General features: G+C 33.5%; 2 protein-coding genes across 2 annotated transcripts in view; one reads left to right on the top strand and one right to left on the bottom strand.

Annotated features, from left to right (window-relative positions):
- LOC145260504 (U3 small nucleolar RNA-associated protein 25 homolog) overlaps positions 1 to 3284 on the top strand; it is a 62601-nt gene extending 59317 nt beyond the window's left edge. Inside the window, exon 20 of the mRNA XM_080118620.1 lies at positions 2960 to 3284. Coding sequence (XP_079974746.1) covers positions 2960 to 3206 — 247 coding nt within the window. The 3' untranslated portion in view covers positions 3207 to 3284. The remainder of the gene's footprint in view (positions 1 to 2959) is intronic.
- A 1296-nt stretch (positions 3285 to 4580) lies between these two features.
- LOC145260505 (NPC intracellular cholesterol transporter 2 homolog a-like) lies at positions 4581 to 20140 on the bottom strand. Its single transcript, XM_080118621.1, has 4 exons — positions 20016 to 20140; positions 16926 to 17033; positions 8115 to 8293; positions 4581 to 4779 (listed from the first exon to the last, which is right to left on the bottom strand). Exons 1-4 carry the CDS (start codon positions 20098 to 20100, stop codon positions 4693 to 4695), a joined length of 459 nt encoding a protein of 152 aa, XP_079974747.1. The 5' UTR covers positions 20101 to 20140; the 3' UTR covers positions 4581 to 4692.
- Between the last annotated feature and the right edge of the window lie 1323 nt (positions 20141 to 21463).

A 21463-nucleotide genomic window follows, 5' to 3' on the forward strand; every position in this document is an offset into this window, starting at 1 on the left:
GTCAAACACCACTCACAATTAAACACATATTAATTGAATGTACTGATTTTGTAACAGTAAGAAATCGATTCTACAAAGAAAACAATATTAAAGAGTTATTTGATAAAAACAATCCTCACACCATACTCTCATATCTTAAAAAAAATTGGCCTTTATAAAAAAATTAAAAAAGAACCCTTTATACAACGGTCCTGGATATGACCTAAAACTATATCCAATGGTGAGGCCCCACCTTGCGGGCCTTGGGGGGTGTGGAGCCATCCTTTAATTGCCATTGCTCCCAGGTCCACTCTGACCTGGAGTGGTAGTACCTGTTGAGGTCCCAACTATGGGTTAAATAGAATCCGACTTAAAAAACAAATATACTCCATTAAAAAATCGTTCCTCAAAATCACTAGATTTGGCATTAAATAACCTGAAACAGGTTGATATGCCGTAAAACAAAAACAACCAACCAAATATAGTTCATTTTTATTTATTTATTTGATTGAAAAGGACCAAATATGGAAAAAGAAAATAGTTCTTTTAAAGTCATAAGAGTAAAAAAAATATAAACCTTACTTATTATAGGTTATTTAGAGATTGTTCCAGAAAAAACACCTTAAACACGGATGCCATGAGGAAAATATTAATGTGTTTATGCCACCATGTTCTTATATCCTAACTATATTTTGAAAATTTTATGTGTTTAATTTATAAAGAAATTAGAGTAAGAATTCAGTCAATACACCATAGGTAAATTATTCTTAAAATATAGTTGATAACAAAACTTTAACTTGAATCATATTAGATTTACAAATAGTATATCACAATTAAAGGAGAAATCCGAAACTAAATAAGCCAACAAAAATTACCATGTGGCATACAATCCTAGTGTAAACAATTCAGCATGAAAATTATTCTTAAATAAAATAAATGCACAAGAATATCCTTTTGTTTTTTTTTAAATCTGATACCCTGAAAATATTAATCAAATATTCTTTTAACTGACAATTGTAAGTTTAAAGCTTGTGGTGATGGTTATAATTTTAATCTAATTCAGCCAGGCGCCAAAAAGAGATGTTCAAGCGACCTAATTTTTCCAGAGTTATCTCCTTTGTAAAATAACTTTATTGAATATATACATTAAAAGTATATATCTTTTACTATCAAAGTGTATATATATATATATATATATATATATATATATATATATATATATATATACACACACACAGGCAGCAAAAAAGAAAGTCTGCGCTTGATGACTTTTAATTAAAGTATTCTAGTGTTCACATCAATTTAAAAAAATAACTTCAAATTGAGGAGGCAAAAAGAAAGTCCGCACAATGGAAAATTGTAAGTTAAATGTAACTTTAGGACATTAATGCAACACAAATACAACAGGAACACAATGAACTAGTTAATATTTAGTAGCATAGCCCTTGTGCAATTTGACAGCCTGCAATCTTTTGGGAATTCCTTGAATTAACCTGCAGCAATACTCCGGGAAAAGGGCATCCCACTTTTCTTTAATTTTTGTCCAAAGTTCTTCCGAATTTTTTTAAATTTTATCATTGCGTAGCTGTTGCTTGATGTAATGTCATACATTTTCGATAGGAGTAAGGTTTGGAGATTGTGCAGGCCAATCCAAACATGGAATATCATGCTCTTCCAGGAACCTCTTGACCTTGTCAGCTGTGTGAATGGGAGCATTATCCTGCATGAAGATGGGATTATCATCCAAATTCCAACCAAAGTAGGGTAGAAAATGCTCAGTCAACATATTAATGTACTTGATTGAATTAATTCAAACTTGCAAGCGAACTATAGACCCTGGATCATTGGTACTAATAATGCCCCACACCAAAACGGAACCTCCACCACCTTGCAGCGTTGAAACTAAGCACCTAGGATTAAATTCTTTGTCTTTCCTCTAACGGACGTACTGCCTACGATCACTGCCTAGCCTATTGAACTTGCTTTTGTCACTAAAAAGCACTTTTGACCAATATGAAGAGCCATAATCTTCATTGCATCTGACGAAGTCCAGAGAGCGCTTTCTGTTCTTTACAGAAATCATTGGCTTGCATCTTGCAACATATCCTCGCAAATTCAATTCCTTTAATATGTTCTTGACAATAGAAAGAGAGCACTTTTTAATAAGATTGCACTGTTGTTGGATTTGGGGAGCCGTTTCAAATCTGTTTCTTAGGCTGCGGATCTTGATAGCATTGTCTTCCCTGTTAGAAGTAACTCTAGTAAGACCAGATTTAAGGGCATCACGAACACTGTTGGTGTTTTGGTGCTTTTGCACAGTCTTTCATACCGTTTTCTTATCACATTTCAATTTACATCCGATTTCTTGATTGGATAAACCAGAACGGTGGAGATTAATGAGCTCCTGTCGATCACTAAGAGAAAGTCGTAGCATATGGACTAAATGTTATGTTGTATAACCTGAAACAACAACAATTACGATTAGAGATGCTTTGTTGCCTGTTGGTGGATATTTTAAATTGATTTAGGGGCGATAATTTAAGCTGGCTTTAAGCGAATTTGTTGCCGCGGACTTTCTTTTTGCCTCCTCAATTTGAAGTTATTTTTTTAAATTGACGTGAACACTAGAATATTTTAATTAAAAGTCAAATATGAAGAGGTAAAATTATAGAGGAATAAAAGGTGAATCAAATGAGGTATAGTTTGTTTAAACAGTTACATTAAATTTAGCTTAAATTTGCAGTTTTTGAAAAAATTACAAGTGCGGACTTTCTTTTTGCTGGCATTGTGTGTGTATATATATATATATATATATATATATATATATATATATATATATCCACAAGGTAGTTCTACAGTATTTCCTACTTGAAAGGGAGTGGGTAGCATAATACAGATTTATTCATTATGATATTGTCCTCCCGAGTTAACAAAAAAATAATTTTTTTTTTCCTCTAATGGTTCCATATTTTTATTTCAGACCTAGGATCCGTGGAGTGCAACACATCATATTCTATGAACTTCCTCTGTATTCGCACTTCTTCAGCGAAGTCTGCAACATGATGTATGATGCTAAAAGCAAAAAGGGTTCCAAGACTGACGTCACCGGTACTGTTTTATACAGCAAGTATGATGCCCAACGACTTGCGGGTGTGGTCGGCACAGACCGAGCAGCGCTCATGATCAACTCTCCAAAGCCTCTTCACATGTTTATCACAGACTCTTGATCAGAACTTCTACATTAATACACACATGCACACATATTCATATAAATAAAACTGCTGATTTTTGTAACAATTATCTTTGTGGTTCTTTTTAAATATTGTTGTGAGAATTTTAAAAAAAAAAATTTTTTATTACATTTTCACACCAAACAAGGCACATTGCCAGTTTGATGTAGGGGGCTACTATCAGAGACATAAGCTACAGGGGTACTATGTAGGGAGTTGGGAAGCAAGATGTCTGTTCAAATAACACCTGAACGTCTGCATGTCCATACAGTTGGGGAAGCAGAGACCCAAAAGAGTTCCAAAGTTTAGCAGAAGAAACTACTGGAGTATAAAGCTCTCTTACATCTAGGGATCTCTGTGAATGGGTGGGATTTAGCTGACTGATAAGTTTTAAACTGTTTACAGGACTACTTCTGTTGGGATATCTAGATTATATGTACTGAGGAATCATTTTGGCAAAAGCATGCATTTGGCAAAAAATGCAAAAAAAATAAAATAAAATAATTATCAAATGTACCAAAAGATCATTTGAATATAAATTATGAACCTGACACAGTCACTTGTTTTGAAGGAACAACAAACTTGATCAATTGTCAAAAAGGAGATAAGTTTAAAGTATGATGTCTAAAAGGTCATTTTGTGTAATATGTTACACAGGTTACAAAGGTGTAATCAAAGTCAACCCTTTACTACCCTTTAAATGCCATTGCTCCCAGGTCCACTCTGACCTGGAGTGGTAGTACCTGTTAGAGTCCTAACTATGGGTTAAATAGAAACCAAACAACAAATATAATCTCTTAAAAAATATTTCTTCTAAATCTTTGGATTCGGCATTAAATAACCTAAAAAAGGTTGATATACCGTAAAACAAAAACAACCAAACCATAGGAGCGTTTCAGGCAATCACATGGTTATATAATAACTAGGCTATGACAAGAGAATATTCTTTTCATTATTTTGACTCTCGAGTATATATAGGTTAATATTTTATATGTTTTTATATAGAGTGATGTGGTTCTCGATTGATTGTATCTGTGTTGGATATATACTCGAGAGTCAAAACAATAAGAATATTCTCTTGTCATAGTCCTAATAATAGCCAAAGAGGATATCGTTCATCATTCTTCAGTTATCCGGCTCGCAATAAAAAGTTTGGTGACCGCTGATCTACATCTAGTTCAGTTTATAAAGGGCTAAAGAGTGACAAACTTTGGCAAATGGTTAAAGGGAGGTAATTTATCGTAATGGTAAAAAAAGAAAGAAAGAAAATGGATCAAAAAGTCAGGTGATGCGATCAATCTTTTTTTTTTTTTTTTTTTTTTTTTTACTATATTCACCTTAGCCCAAACACAACTCAATATGTTTTAAGAATGCAATAAAAAAAACAAATATCAATTTATTTTCATAATGCAAAGTTTGAGCAAAGTTTTTGTTTTACTAATTAGCTGAAGAATTTCGAAAATGAATAGAACAGCTTTTGTTATTAGTCGATTAGTCGTAGGCTGATTTCGAAACAAAATAACACATCTCCGTTTTGATCTTCAGCTTGCCATTTGTTGATCACAGAAATCTGTTTAAAGAAGAATAAAAATAAAAATTAAATATAAACATTTATACATCATAGCATTTATTAACATCATTAAATTTACACAAGTGATACCTGGCTTATTTGGGAGAAATTACTTCATCTTGAGTTTCATTAAAAGTATTTTTGCTTTTTATTAATAAGGAAAATGGCTGTTCGTTCAAAAAGAAAGATTCTCATCCAGAATTCCCCCTATATTAAAAAACAAAAATGAAGAAAAATCTGTACGATATACGTAGTTGTGATAAAACAAAAATATCATTTTCCAAAAATTATGTAAATTTATCAAGTAGTTTTATTTTTATAAAGAAAATCATTTTAAAGTGGTCAATGGGAATGCGCAGGCATTACAACATAAATCTTACAAGTTTGAATTATTGTTGAGTTATCTTCTTGTTATTTTGTTTTGTTTTGTTTTTTTAAATTGTTTTCAAAGTGGGAGATAAGACAGCCGCTTTTCATAAAATTTGATTTTATTATTTAAAAATAAGACTGCCTGATCAATTTATGTGATTTGCTTTTGTTTTGTTTTTGTTTTTTACTATAGGAGGAATTCTGGTTCCAAATATAACTCAATCCCAAAGCCAAGGAATATTTTAGCATGCATTTTGTTTGGTTTAAAAAGAACCATGTTGGTTGCTTTTGTTTTTGTTCATTGCACACGCAGCTCAACTCTATTTCTCGTCATTTTTTTTTTCTTTTTTTTTCCCTCTCACAGAGCTTCCGTTTTGGCTTGTAAGTATTGAATTGAATAATTATGCGGCCCGCGTTCATCATTCTTTAAGTTATCCCGCCTGCGATAAAAAGTTTGGTGACTGTTGATCCATGTGTGTCAGAATTTTTTGAGAAACTTTGACACCCCTAACACAAAACTGCGAATAAAATATAAAACAATCGTAATTTCTCTTTTTAAAGTGGATTGTTTAGTTTCTTTTAAAGTTTTTTAAAAAAAATAATAGAAGTATGATTTTTTTATGTAAAATAAAAAAGTGTTTACAAAGTGCATGCGCGCGCTCATGCAACCATTTTTTTTTTCTATGTAATAAAATAAATTGAATATTACGAGTTAAATTTTTTTCAATTTTTTCTCTTTAAAAATCTATCAAAATTTTTCTATTGGTTTAAATTTTACGTTATTTGCGGGTTTAATGTAAACTTTTATGCTCTTTCCAATTTTTTATTCACCCCTCCCCTCCATTTTGAAATGTCTATTAAAATGAAAATAATTAATTTTCTCACCTAAGGTTTATAAATCACAAATTGAAGATAAAAGATCAATAAATAAAATAATCTAATTCAAAACAAAACAAAAAAGAATAGTTATGTGCAAATTTTCCTCTAAAGTCAAAAATTTAAAACATTTAAAAAAAAAAACATGTTGATTTTTTTTTTTTTTTTTTAAGTGGAACTTCATATTTTGTTCAGTAAATATTGGACTCTTACATCAATTTTTTTCTATTTCATTCAATGTTGTTTTATTTTAGATATTTAAAAAAAAATCATTCCATAAAGAAGAAATAAAATATTTTAAATCAAAAACTCATGTATTTCTTTAAGCAAATAAAAAAATATCTAAATTTGTCGAGGGGTTTGTTTATAAAAGTAAACTTATGAGTTAATGTGATCATTTTTCAAGTACAGTGACCCATATTGACTAACTTTGTTGTTGACAGCAAACACATGTCAGAAATAGAAAGGGGAGATTAATTATGGTGGTTTTAGGCCACCGTATTTGTCAACTCAAAGAAAGGAGACAAATTCGCTCTGTGACCATCTGATATGAGAATTTAAAATGGCGGTATTTTTTAATCCTTGCTTAAAAAATTATTTTATTTAAAAAGTACATGGAATATAAAATATAAATATGGAAAAATTCTTATAAATGAAGAATGAAAGTACCCATTGATTAGTATTTTTTATAGTTCAAGTGATTTTTTGGAATTTATATGTATTTATTATATTCAGAGTAAGTTAAAATTTCTTGAATTTCTTGAAATCTTTTTTAAGTAAAACCGATTTAAAAAAAAAAAAAAATATTGAATATTTTGCTATTAAACCTTTTATTATTTTTAAAATTTGGTCTTTGCTCCTTTTATTGAAAAAAATTAGGGTTTAAATTACATTTTTCAAGTAGTTATAAGCCTCGAAAAATAGTCTAATAATTCACATTTTTATCACTCATTTTTAATGGCGACATCTGACACTGCTACAACTGATCTACATTTAATTCAGGTTACAAAGGGTTAAAGAGTGACAACTTTGGCAAATGGTTAAAGGGGGCCAATTTATCACTATTTTGCTGTTGTTACATTGCTTCATATTTGCGGAAAATTGAAATGCGATATTCGTTTTCAGCATACCAGAAAACCTATTAAAATCTCACATTCACTATAATATTTCAATTTTATTTCCTAGTACTAACTTTGCTGCGATTACTAACCAGCAAAGTGTTATGATCATCAATCGAAAAAAAGAGTCTATCAGGCATGTGCACACAGTGTGATGATCTATGGAAGAAATCTGCTCAGTGAGGGTTGAGGACATGTGTTGCATGGAAAGAAATGGTATGAGAATGATCCTGTAATGTGAGTCTTGAAGACAAGCTTAGTTCCGATGGCCTCAGAGGCAGATTAAATCTGGACAGTATAGGGAAATGTGTGCAGCAAAGCAGATTAAATGAAATAGTTGAAAAAAAATTTTTTCCTTACAATTCTAGGTAAAACATAGTTACCTCCCTTAGAACAATAGGTTAAAATTCTGAATAATCCTAAAAGTCTATTTTAGCATGTATGTTGTGTTATATAGAGAAATAAACGTTGATGAAATCGGTAACTAACAAGCAGTCTTGCTTGTTTTTATTATTTTTTATGCTACGGAATAAATATTTTAGATGATGCAACATATATAATGGCAACTGCAGGAGATTCGATTCTGAAAACAATGAAGGGTAAATTTTTACTTGGTTTCCACCTTAACATTTTCCTTGAAAATGACTTGTATAGGTCTTTGAGTATGCTGAAAATGAATATCGCATTTAAATTTTCTGCAAATAAGTAGTTTTCCGGACATTAAGCAATGTAATATAAAAAGTGGTGGCTATTGTTGTACGCGCAAGCGTGCGCATATTTTTGGCCATCACTTTTAACAAAAGGAATTACATTGCTTCATATCTGGGGAACTACTTATTTGCAAAAAATTTAAATACGATATTCGTTTTCAGCATACCCGAGAACCTGTTCAACTTGTCATTTTATAGGAAAATGTTAAGGGGAAAATCAGGTAAAAAATTTTACCCAAAAAAGTAGAGTTCTCTTTCTTACCGAAGGATAGATGGTTTTAACTTCCAAGTGATTTCCAAACATAACAGCTTTTCCTGCTTGAAGGGGACAAGTCACACCGGTACCATTACAGAGCTTATCATTGTCCAATGAAAAGGGTATCGGAGGCAAAGGTGACACTTTACCCCAAACTTTCACTTTACCTGAAGTCACTTTTTCATCTACAAAAGCAGAATGTCAACAAATAATTCCAAAGGTAAATAACATCTGTGTTTCTATATCATACAAACGATAATAAATGTTGAATTTCAAGTAAAACAATTAGTACCTACGTAATTGTCAGGTCGCAAATAATAACATATCCAAAAATTACAAAAAATGATAAGGTAGAAAAATAATTATTCATGAAAAACTGTTTTCGATAAAGTTTATGTGGGGAATAAATTTTATCCAACATTTTGAATTGCGTTCATCACATGATGTAAGCAATAGAACTTAATTATCTCCCCTGTCAACTTATTTCTTTTTTTAGCAAGCGTAATATAGTGATTTAACTTCCTTTCACAAATTTCTTTTTCGTTAATAATTATTTTTCTACCTGATCATATTTCGTAATTTTTGGATATGTTACTATTTGAGACCTGACACTTACGTAGGTACCATTTGTTTCATTTGTAATTCAATATTTGTTTTGTTTTTATGATATAGAAGCACTATAATATCTTCTGTTGCTCACAAGTTTCTGCTACTGTTCTGCTAGCAAATATTTATTTAAAAAGGGATAGCAGACAGACCGACAGACCAATTTTGGCTTTTATATATAGAAACTAAAAAAAAAAATTTAATTTGGGGGAGAGTAACACATTGAACTCTGGTTAGATTATTTGAATTGGAGGGTGAGGGAGTTTGTAAAGCCAGTTAAATATTTAAAAAAAATAAACAAAATTTAAATTAAGTTTATTTCTGCTCATTATCTTTCTTTCTCTAACAAGTTAAAAATAGTATTACTCCCTGTGGTGATATTTTCTTTTGTCTATAATGGACTATTCCAATCTTTTTATTTTTGCTCGTTCTTTATAACCTTTGTGTGACCAAGTGCTCAACAACAATTAACAATTCTATTGCTATCTCCGTGGTCTGCTTCTTTGTCGGCTTTTATTCTATTTCTGGCAGTGTCATCATTTCTCACATTGGCGACTGCCAAGGAAGTGAGAACTGGTTCATAAATATAAAAAATAAACAATGCAAAAGAAAATTCAGAAACACACAAACTCTGACACATTCTATAAATATCAGTTGAACTCTGGGCATATGTCTAACACCATCACGGAAAACGACTCTTACAGTGGTGCTGAGGCCATGTTTATCAGTTTATGTCAGCTCATCTTGATTTGCTCTAAGCCACAACTTGCGTTCAACTCTCTCTCCAACTGAAAACTGTTATCGATTGTCGCAAACTAAAGACTGTTGCAAAATTCATTGCCACATATAAACTGCCCGTAAACTAAGTCTAAATATGTCAGCCTTTGTTGTTCGATCTTTTTCTCCGCCACACCTTGATTAACAATCCTATTTTGTCTTCCTTTGTGTATCCTGATGAACAACTTACTCTCCATTGTTCTGCTGATAAACTTATTTCCTCTTTTTCTTTTTTTTTCCTCTTTTTTTTTTTACTACCTTACACTTAATAAAGGACGTTGATAGTATCACAATCATATTGAACCTCACTAAGTGTAACATTACCTGCGTTTACACACAGGACCCACACGTTGTAGCAGTCTATGTCACAAAGGAGACCAAGACAAAGAATAACTCACTTTTTCATGCAACAACAACAACAACATTCATTTCCTCATTCTCCTGCCATGCGTGACTTCTCGCAAGAGCTGTGACGTCTTTTAAGTGATCCTCCTCTTTAACATACTCTCTTTCTCCTTTTTGAAGTCTTTTCGCATTTTGTATGCACTTGCATTTTGACGCTTAGTGAGTTAATTGCTAATGAGACGAATTAACATGGAAGCTTGTTTTTGTTTTTTTATTTTTCCAACATGACACAATCTTGAACCTATAAACTATTTTAGCATATATTTTATGGTCAAAATATATAAAAAAAAAAATCACCTTAGGGAAATAAATGTTGATTAACTCTGCTTTGACTTGCGTCTGAGAGTTTAAAATCCTGTGAACGGCAGAGCAGTCATCCTCCACACTGACGATTCTTGGGAAAGGATGAAACATGCATGCAGATAAGAATTTAATAATATTTATCATAATATTGTTTATAGCCCCTTAAATGCTAAGACAGGTCTATAAGAGAATTATAATTATGGTTGTCAAATTTAAATGCATAATGTTAAGTTCCGGTTTAATGTGACATTGATAAAAGTTTTCTAGATGTGTCCGACTGCATAAATAGATCTTAATTCTCTTCTTTCAAGGTGGTTTGTTTATTGGATGCATGGTCCTTAGCATTCAAACAAAATGTTAACGGTCCTGGATATGACCTTAAACTATATCCGATGGTGAGGCCCCAGCTTGTGGGCTTTGGAGAGTGTGGAGCCATCCTTTAATCGCCATTGCTCCCAAGTCCACTCTGACCTGGAGTGGTAGTACCTGTTAGGGTCCCAACTATGGTTTCAATAGAAACTAACTTGAAAAAAGCAAATATATTCTATTAAAAAATTGTTCATCAAAATCACTGGATTCGGCATTAAATAACCTGAAAAAGGGTTGATATGCCGTAAAACAAAAACAGCCAACCAACCAACCAACCAACCAACCAACCAAAAAGTTCAAATGTTCACTTAGGTTTAAGATATATATATATATATATATATATATATATATATATATATATATATATAGTGTATAAATGACAAAAGACTATATTCCAAAATTTGTGATGTTGACCATCTTATAATTTATTTCTTTAATTCAGTTGACTTATACAATTCTTGACAGTATCTGTTTCATGCTGCAAAATCAATCACTTAATTATTATATCAATCAGTGAATCTATTATACCCGTAACTCACCAGAAGAAATAGCAACAATCAATCCATCAAAAAGAAATAAAGTGTGATTTGACATGATTAAAATCTGAAAATTGGAAAAGAAACTGCAAATACCTTTAATATGTTTCCATCATGCCATTATGATTGTTGCTATTTCTTCTGAGGAGTTAAGGGCAGATAATTAGTTCAGATACAAATAAAAAGGTTTCTGAACCATTCCTAGATGCATACCAACCATTCATATCCGATAGTTGTGTTTCCATAAGAGACCCTAATAAGATTACACCTGTAAAAATCTTACGACACACAGGGGCATCTCAAACATTATTACTTGAAGGAGTTTTACCGCTATCTGACTCGACCTTCACGGAAGATAATGTCCTGCTACAGGGAATAGATTTGAGTATCACAAAAGTGCCACTTCACAAAATCTACATAGAATCAAACTACATAAATAGTTTAGTCATAGTTGGAGTTCATCCTACTCTACCAGTGAAAGGTGTTTCTTTAATCTTAGGGAACGATTTAGGAGGTAATGAAGTAATACCAGATCTAATAATTACAGATAATGTAGAATTAACAGAAGAAAATGAGGAAGAAGATAAAAACTTATAGCCAAAATGGGTACTCACTAGAACTAGAAAAAAGAAACAACTATTAGAAAACCAAAACAGAAGAAACGTTGCAAGCCTGTCTTTGTTTTATCGCTATTTCCATGGCAGGTGCTCGTCTGAGCTCCAATCCCTCGTCCCCCTCGCCAATCTTTCACGAGAAACACCCGTCTGGCTGAAACTACTGTCAATAATTTTCCCCACTCTTTAACTGGGCGTAAATCCAAATAGATTCCATGAGCAAAGCTTCTTTCTTAGAACTGCACGCCAATGGAACTCTCTGCCACTTACCTGTTTCCCACCTGACTACAACTTGGACGTCTTCAAGTCCAACATAAACAAACTCCTGACAAACCAACCCCTTAAGACACTCTATCAAAACCCCCAATACTAATGATTACTACAATACTATCTCATTGATTACTGTACACGCAATAACCCTTATCCCTGAGTGGCCTTCGGGCCTTGATAAGTGGTGACCCTCATGTAAAAAAAAACTTCAATACCAACTACTTTATTAAAACTAAATGAAACAGTCATACCACATGACCTCGAAAGACCTATTATTATAGATAAAAACTTAAATAGTAATACATTACATAATGGAAACAACACAGGAAAATTACAAAATCAACTTGTAAGAGAACAACAAAAAGATACAAAACTATGTCTTTTAAAAAATAAAGTACGTCTACAGAAAAGCGTAAAAAATTCTCAAATTAGAATGAAAAATAGATACGATATGAATAGTAAAACATCGTAGTTTCCAAGTAGGAGATAAAGTATTAGTATTTTTGTCAATTCCAAATCATTTTTAAAAGCAAAATATTATGGACCATATGAAATCGAACAGAAAATTAATGGTGTGAATTACATTATATGCACTCCAGATAGAAGGAAGAAAACTAGAATATGCCACATCAACATGTTAAAACCTTACAATTAGGAATGATGTAGAAAAAACGAGGCCAGTTTTTACTTTAAAAACTATTACAGATATTAATAAATGGAACACTGAGTTAGACAATGAAACAAGCTTAGTTACTAAAGAGAAAGACATAGGTCACAGCAATCAATTAAAAAACTCAGAAGTCCTAAATAACAAACAAACATTTATCCTATAAAAAAAAAAGAAATATATATGCTTTGGTCAATAAGTTCAGAGATCTGTTTTCTAGATGTTAGTTCACCATGCATTCTCGTGCCTAAACCAGACGGAACTTACAGATTTGTGACAGACTTTCGAAAAATTAATGAAATAACCAAGACTGACTCTTTTCCAATTCCTAGAATTGATAATTGTATTGATAAAATCGGAAAATCCAAATATGTAAGCAAATTTGACCTGATTAAAGGTTACTGGCAAGTACCTTTAACCAATGAAGCAAAAGAAATTTCCGCATTCGTCACACCAGACAGTCTATACCAATATAAAGTTATGCAGTTCGGAATGAAAAATGCTCCAGCAGCATTTCAAAGAATGATGCATTCACTACAGGATATTCATGGATGTGAAGTTTACCTCGACGATGTGATTGTGTAAAATAACACCTGGGAAGAACATTTAGATATTATAAAAAAAAAAATTTTAACTACAAAATGCCAACCTGTGTGTCAATCTCAACAAAAGTTATTTCTGTCAAGCAAAAGTTGACTATTTGGGTCATACTGTCAGTCAGGGTCAAGGAACACCTATCTCGGCAAAAGTTGATGCTATGATAAAATATCCTGTCCCAACAAATAAAAAACAACTAATGCGATTTCTCGGTATGACTGGATTTTATAGAAGATTCTGTAAAAACTTTTCAACATTAGCAAGTCCTCTCACCAATCTGCTAAAAAAGGATGAAAAATACAAATGGACTGATTCCTGCCATAAAGCTTTCAATGACATCAAATCAACTCTTATTGGAAGTCCAGCTCTTGCTACCCCAGATTTCTCCAAACAGTTTAAATTACAAATTGATGTTAGTGATGTGGGCATGGGTGGAATTCTCATCCAAGAAGATGAAGAAGGCTTAGATAAAACTATCGGTTATTTCTCAAGAAAATTCAACAAATACCAAAAGAATTATTCCATTATTGAAAAAGAATGTTTAGCTTTATCATCAGCTATAAAACACTTTGACTTTTATCTCAATATTCTTTTCTGTTCTTTCTCGAACCTTCTCTAGTGATAACTATAAATAGCGTACGACCGCTAATTATAGTCAGTTATAACTCAGAGTTGGGACGCGATCACATAGGCGACCAACCATATGATTCCAACTGAAGAAAATCACAAGCAAAATTGGAGCCGTTAAATAACAGATGAACTGGGACAAGATACAGAGAAAAAATCTCTTTCATCAACAACTGGTAAATATAGATTTTTCTGAATTATATTTGACCAAAATGCATAAAGATAAACAAACATTGCTATAAAAAAACAAATTTACTTCTATCTAAAGGGAAATAACTAGAAAACAGAGTTTTTCCCCTTGCACTATCGATTATAAACAGCTTATTAGAAATTCGTTTTTTTTCTCTATTTTTGATTTTGTTTTTCTTTTTCTTTGTAATAAAATTGTTTTCTTTTCAAATTATCTTTTTTTTTTCAATCTTTTATTTTTCAATAATATGCTTGCGGTGTTCCGTTAACCCCTAGACTAGGAACAAAACCGTAACAAGAGCTATAGTAGATTAAATGGGAGTTAAATGAAATAGTATAAGTTCATTTACATGTTTAAATAAATCAAGACAAAAACAACTAGGGATACTGTACGATCATTTCAGAGATGATATTGTGTTTATTTAGATATAGTCATCAACACATGGAGAAGAGAAGGAGGTTTGACATCAAAATAATGATCAATTTGCAGCATTAAGGGGATTTAGGTTCAAGGTATGGCATAAAGGCCTACTTCACAAGATTTCCAGCTTCGGTATAACTGCAAATGTTTTCTTTATCATTAAATCATTTCTCTCTGGTAGGCTCATAAGAGTAGTGGTCAATGGACAAAAATCAGAAGCCTGCAGTATTAATGCTGGAGTCCCTCAGGGGTCCATCCTGGGGCCAACTCTTTTCCTGATCTACATCAATGATCTCCCTAAACACATACTTAAATCATTCATTGACATCTATGCTGATGCAAGATCTACCGCAGATGTGCTGACGGTTATATCCCACAGGATTAGTGAATCTCTTGACAAAGGCTTCCTTTCTAGGGCAATTGCTCTTGACATATCAAAGACCTTTGACAAGGTATGGCATAAGGGTCTACTTCACAAGATTTCCAGCTGCGGTATAACTGCAAATGTTTTCTCAATCATTAAATCATTTCTCTCCGATAGGCTCATAAGAGTAGTGGTAGATGGACAAAAATTGGAGGCCTGCAATATAAATGCTGGAGTCCCTCAGGGGTCAATCCTGGGCCCAACTCTTTTCCTAATCTACATCAATGATCTCCCTAAACACATACTTAAATCATTCGTTGACATCTATGCTGATGACACGACCATCTACAGCAACACATCAAAGGCTGTAAATGACAAAGTTCTCTCTGATTCTCTCTCCTCTGATCTCGAGCGTGTGGTTCAGTGAGGGAAGAGGTTGCTGGTTACCTTTAATGCATCTAAAACCAAGCTCCTATCATGATCAACGCTCTGATCCCCATCTGGCATCAATTAAAATGGATGGCTCTCATCTAGGAGAAGCCCCATGTTTTGACAAGCTTCTGGGCTTGACCTTTACTCCTGATCTGAAATGGAACACATACATAAAGTCTGTTGCCAAGGTCACTGGAAAGATGGTGAGATCCTTCTACCGCTCCAGAAGATACCTCACTACTGATGCAATTCTCTATCTATATAAAAGCCAAGTATGCCCAAGGATGGAATACTGCTGCCATATCTGGGCAGGAGCTGCTAAAAACAACCTATCCTGCCTTGACAGAGTACAAAATAGACTTCGTGGCTTAGTGGGGGATGCCCTTTTCTCTTCCCTGCAATCTCTCTCCCACAGAGACGTTGCGAGCATATCTTTGTTTTATCGTTATTTCCATGGCAGGTGCTCGTTTGAGCTTCAATCGCTAGTCCCCCCTCGCAAATCTTTTATGAGAAACACTCGTCTAGTTGAAATCACTGTCCAAAATTTTCCCCACTCTTTATCTGTGCCCAAATCAAAACGTAGATTCCATGAACAAAGCTTCTTTCTTAGAAGTGCACAACTGTGGAACTCTGTTCCGTCTGCCTGCTTCCCACCTGACTACAACCTGGATGTCTTCAAGTCCAACATAAACAAATTCCTGATTAACCGCCCCCTTAAGTAGACATTTTTATTAAATCCCCACACTAACGTACTGTACATGCAATAACCCTTATCCCTGAGTGGCTTCCGGGCCTTGATAAGTGGTGATCACCTTGTAAAAAAGAAAAAAAAAATCGATGGGTAACTTATATTTCTGGGTCTTAAAAGTATATCCAAATCGTGGAGGAATTCAGTCAACATATTTTTGGAATATATATAATATATGATATATTCTGACAGGAAGATCGGAAATTGGAGCAGATTGACTGAGGAAGTATACATTCTTCTGTTTCTCTAACGTCATATTACCTTTTCTATTGTTATTTTTTACATTTTATCTATTCAATTTTGGGGGCGGGGTGGGGGTTAAAGGTGTAAGTAGCATTAACTGAGAGATGAGAGATATTTTCATAGAGCAATTGTCCAGGATCAATGTTTTATCATATTATTGGATCAAATGGTCATTTGAGGTAAGCATAATGTGAAATTAGAATCAAGAGATGGTAAACTATAAAAGAATTAACAAAGAATTTAACCTGAAAATTAACCAGCGAGATCAAATAAGAATTCCTAGAACTTTATTATTTTTTTATTGTTTCTAATCCACCCGTCTTTTGGACTCCGAGTTTGAGTGAGCTAATAGTCATTGATATGTGTCCGAGGTAGAATATATCCCCATTACTATCACTATTACCTATAGGATGATGACTAACATAACAACCCTTCAGCATTATGTTCCACAGATGAGAGGTTTGGGGGGAAAAAACTGTTTTTATGAAAACTTTGCTTGGTTTCAGGTATACGGAGGAAGAAAAGGGAAGTTTTTGCAATGGCAAAAATAGAAATAGAGTTCCTGCTGTGAATGTTTTATGAGAGGGAGCAGTGAACCAGAGATTGTAGCTCAGTTGAGTATCTATTATGGAAACAGGAATATACTTACTTGGAGTAAAGTTGACAGAAAAATTTGCAAAGGTTCCTTTCTTTATGATGCAGGGTAAAGTTTTGCAGTTGTTTAAAGACACGGAATTGAGTTTTGATTTCTTTGAACCTGAAATTAAACAAAACAATGCCATGAAAACGTGAAATGAAAAAGTCAATAACAATAAATTTGTTTCTAGTTTGGAAATGAAGTGTAACAATCTCATCATCTAAAAATAAGTGGAAGAAAAAAAAAAAGATTTCATACTGTTATATATTGGAACCCTACACCAGTAATTTACAATTAAGTTAACTAGTAATGCCATTTTTCAGTCGATTAATTGGTTGAAAGTTATATACAAATCTGCCCTCTCAGAACAAGTCACAAAAAAACTTTTTGGAGCTGTAGTGGAGATGGTACTGCTTTATGGTTCATCAGCACAGATTCTCAGTAAAAAAAAACAAAAAAACAAACAAACTTGAAAGTAAGTTAGATAGAACTTACAATAGAATGCTCCGGGTAGTGTTATGCTTCAACTTGAAAACACACCCAACCATTAGCCGTCAATATGGTCGGTTGCCCAGAATCTCTTCAGTAATAAGAGAAGGAAGAACATGATATGCCAGACATTTCTACAGAAGAAAAGATGAGGTCGTCAGTGATGTGGAACTGTGGGATCCTAAACATGGAACCACTTAATTAGCTAAACCTGTCAAGACGTATACAAAATTATTGACAGAAGACAATAGCTTACAACTTGAAGATCTTCTTAAGGCCAATTGAAGATAGAGACTTGTGGAGGGAAAGATCAATTTGGTCTGGACAACCCGCCTGATACGATGAGCAATGCCATGAAACTAAATTAAATTTTTTTATAAAGTTCATAATGAATTTGTTTCCAGTTTGGAAATCGAATGTTACAATTTCATTGCTAAAAACAAATGAAATGAAGAAAAAATGTTCATATTGGAACTCTATGCCAGTAAGTAGCGATTGTATAAACTAGTATGAATTTTGGCAAGGATTACATTGGTACATGTCAGGATAACCTAGCGAATACAGAAATATACTCAACTGCAGGTGGTATGATTAAAGTAGGGGTCAAAAGTTATCTCCCAAGACAAAACGTGCTAAAAATGCTGGTGTTGAAATATAGGAGATGATGACATCATGTCTTCAAGGTGAGAAACAAAAGGATTTTTAAAAGTTAGTCCCTCGCTGGGAGCGATAAAGACAAGATGCGCCCAACAATTTAGAGATAACTAAGGCGAATGTTGCCTAAAGATTTTGCCCGTCTGTGTTTCTCAATTCCCACACTTAAGACTAATTTAAGAAACTTAAGTAAGTGAACAAGTTACATGGTTTCTTCCCCAATGAGTAAACGTTCTCTCTTTCTCTAAATAAAACTTTTGAAAGCTTAACAAGTCTCCATTTTATTTCCATGCATGAGTACCTATTTGTCTTAAGTTAAACAGAAGATCAACAACCATGAAGGGATCACTGCTTAGTCGTGAATGACAAAAGAATCGACTATGAAAGAAATACTAGCACATATAAACACTGAGCACATAATTCAAACACCCTATGCACAATGTATAAATACCCTCCTCCCCGCATGCAAAGTATGTATAAAACAGATTTTATTATTTTGATATGTTTTCTTGATTGCTCACTGGTAAGAGCACAGATGTGCATAGTTTTGAAGTTATGCATGTATATATGTCTTAATATATTTATATGTGCAGGATTCATGCCTAAACTAACAAACCGATCAATGTGGATTTTAGAACACCGTTTCATAAGGTATCTAAATGTGACCTATATTTAGTTTTATGCAATAGGAGTAAAATAAAAAAGGGGTTGAATCCCTTTGCAAAAATTCTGATACTTCTGATTTTTTGTGAAATTTTAGCAATATATATTAGATATCAATTAATAAATATTTTTCAGATTTCATTTTCTTTGGAATACCTGAAAGGGTTTTAGGAGGCAAAATTTGAAAATTCAAATATTTTATATTTGCATTAAATTTGATTCATAGTCATTAGACATCAATTAAGCAAGATTTTCTGAATTTTAATTTTTTCTTATGACCCTCTAAATTTTAGACATTTTCTAGAATCAAAATTGTTGCAATATTTTTTATATTTAATGGAGTATACTCTCTCAAAGTTCAGAGATTCTATTTATAAACACTGCTGCTAGGAACTGATGAATCAAATTAATTCACGTTCTGCTATCAACCAATCAGAAATCAGAATTGCTCCAGAAAAACTAAACCTTTTAGCATTCCAGCACATAATGTCATCACAAGAAGGACCTTTTGCTCTTTGGCTGCAAAATTATAAAGTCCGGAACCTGTACAGAACAGCTGCCCACTGAGAATTCTTCATCTCCAGGACTTGTATACAATAACTGTCCATCGGAAACTCTTCTGAAACTAAACATGGCTTACAATTCAAGAAAAATAATGTAATGGATTGTGATCTAAATTTGAGTAAGGATTCTAAACATAAGATTTAGTATCATTGTATCTTAATTTTAATCTTTGCAAGGGGACAAAAGTAGTGCAAAACTGTTCTGCTCATGGAATTAATGGTACCTGTTCTGAGATGGGTTTTCTTCTAATATGTTGATTACAACTTCAAATCCAATATCAACTAATTCTTCTTAAAAACTGCCCTATAAGTTATTAAACTCAGTTCATATCATTGATTAATGTTAGTGCCCTTACCTGTCGGTATGTAGCTAGCAAAATTTACTCCAAAAGGAAAACTCTTAAACTCGTTTCTGCGCAACTGATTCAAGACATGCACTCGCCTGAACCAATAAAAAAATAAAAAAAACATTCTTAGCCTATCATACGAATCCAAAGATTCTATTGTCGGCATTGGTTTCCCCGATACTTTTTTTAGTCAGAATTCTTTCCAGAAAGACATCGGCTACTTACAGAAGGGACCATGTGAAGGTTGCCAACATCCTAAGTGAAAGTAATTTTTTGCGGAATGAAATGGATTTGAACTTGATCACATCTTAATAATAATAAAAAATACTGACCCAGTGAGTCACTGTGGTGCTCTAGTTGAGATTATAAAAGATAAATGTTCTTACCGCAATCTTTCATCGGAAGAGCTGCGAGTAGAAGAGGTAAACAAAGAACACAAACCAAGAAGCTATTCATTTTAGCGATCCTCATTATTACACCTGCTATCTTCAATAAAAAATGATTTATCACTAGAATCTCAATAACAACACACACACATATATATATATTACTATTTACTTCTCAGGGTGAAAGGTGAGGGCGGGGGGGGGTTCACTTGTGAAAGAAAACAGTTGTCAGTTCTTTATATGAGATAACCAACCAACTATGTTTTCCATACATTTGGTCTACATGTAATGTAGCAGTTATATTTTTGTTTCTTTTTTTACTAGAAAGTTACCGCTAATCAAGGCTGAAAGGCCACTCGAGATCAAGAGTCAAATGAGTGTCAGATGGACGGTGAGATAACACTATGATGTTTAGTACTGATGATAATTATTAGGCAGACTTTGATTATTTAAGAGGGCGGTTCAACAAGAATTTGTTTACATTGGTCTTGAAAATGACCATGTTGTAGCCAACTGGGAAGCAGTTCTAGATGGTTAGTTCTAGAAAAGAAACTTTGTTCATAGAAGTTCTTTAGTTTTGGGCACAGAGAGAGAGAAGGAAAGAAAGATAAGGCGAAATGTAGTAGGTATGAGTGTATCACAGTGTGCCAGCTCACCATTCCTAAATTTTTGTAAATAAACACGCTGGTCAGCAGAGACAGACATGAGACCGACACTCCCAGAAATATGTCATGACCACATTTGCTAAAAATAACAACTTTTCCTTCAACAACAAAGAAAAACCACAAAACTCAATACTTTGCAATGAAATAAAATAAAATAAAATAAAACACTTTTTAGTTTTTGATGGAGAATAAGCTATATACAGGCAATAAAGGCCACAAACATTTTTGCCTGTAAGAAATCTGCCTAAAAATTAATAATAGTCATTCTTTTGTTTAGCAACATTGTTGACTATAGCATAAACGTCTTTCATGAAACAAACAACTTCTCAGCAATTTTTTCACTTTGACCCGGGGATTAGGAGCACTCCTATCCCAACTTGATTTTTGTCAAGTCCGCAGACCCAGTCGCCGTGAGAACCAGGAGCAGCAGCAGCAGTACCCAAACAACCCTTTTCAGGGTTACTCATCACACTATTAATCCGAGCTACAAACTACCTGTGTGGGATACATATTCCATCCTCTATTTCTGCCGCCTCTTATCATTCTCCTTCACAGTCTACCACTCCAGTTCCTGAACCTACTTTAACTCCAGCTCACTTCCAGCAACTCTAGCACCTCCAGCTCACCCCTGCGGCTTCCAACGACTCCAGCTTACTCTTGTGGCCTTCAGCACCTCCAGCTCACTCTCTGCAGCCTCCACCTCACACCTGTAGCTCCATCGCTTCCAGCCACTAGCTCTAGCAGCCCTTGATGTTTGGCTACCAGCTTCAGTTTCCATCAACA

Source organism: Euprymna scolopes, chromosome 36 (genome assembly GCF_053919585.1).
Source record: "Euprymna scolopes isolate OS-2025 chromosome 36, ASM5391958v1, whole genome shotgun sequence".
NCBI classification, from domain to species: Eukaryota; Metazoa; Mollusca; class Cephalopoda; order Sepiida; family Sepiolidae; genus Euprymna; species Euprymna scolopes.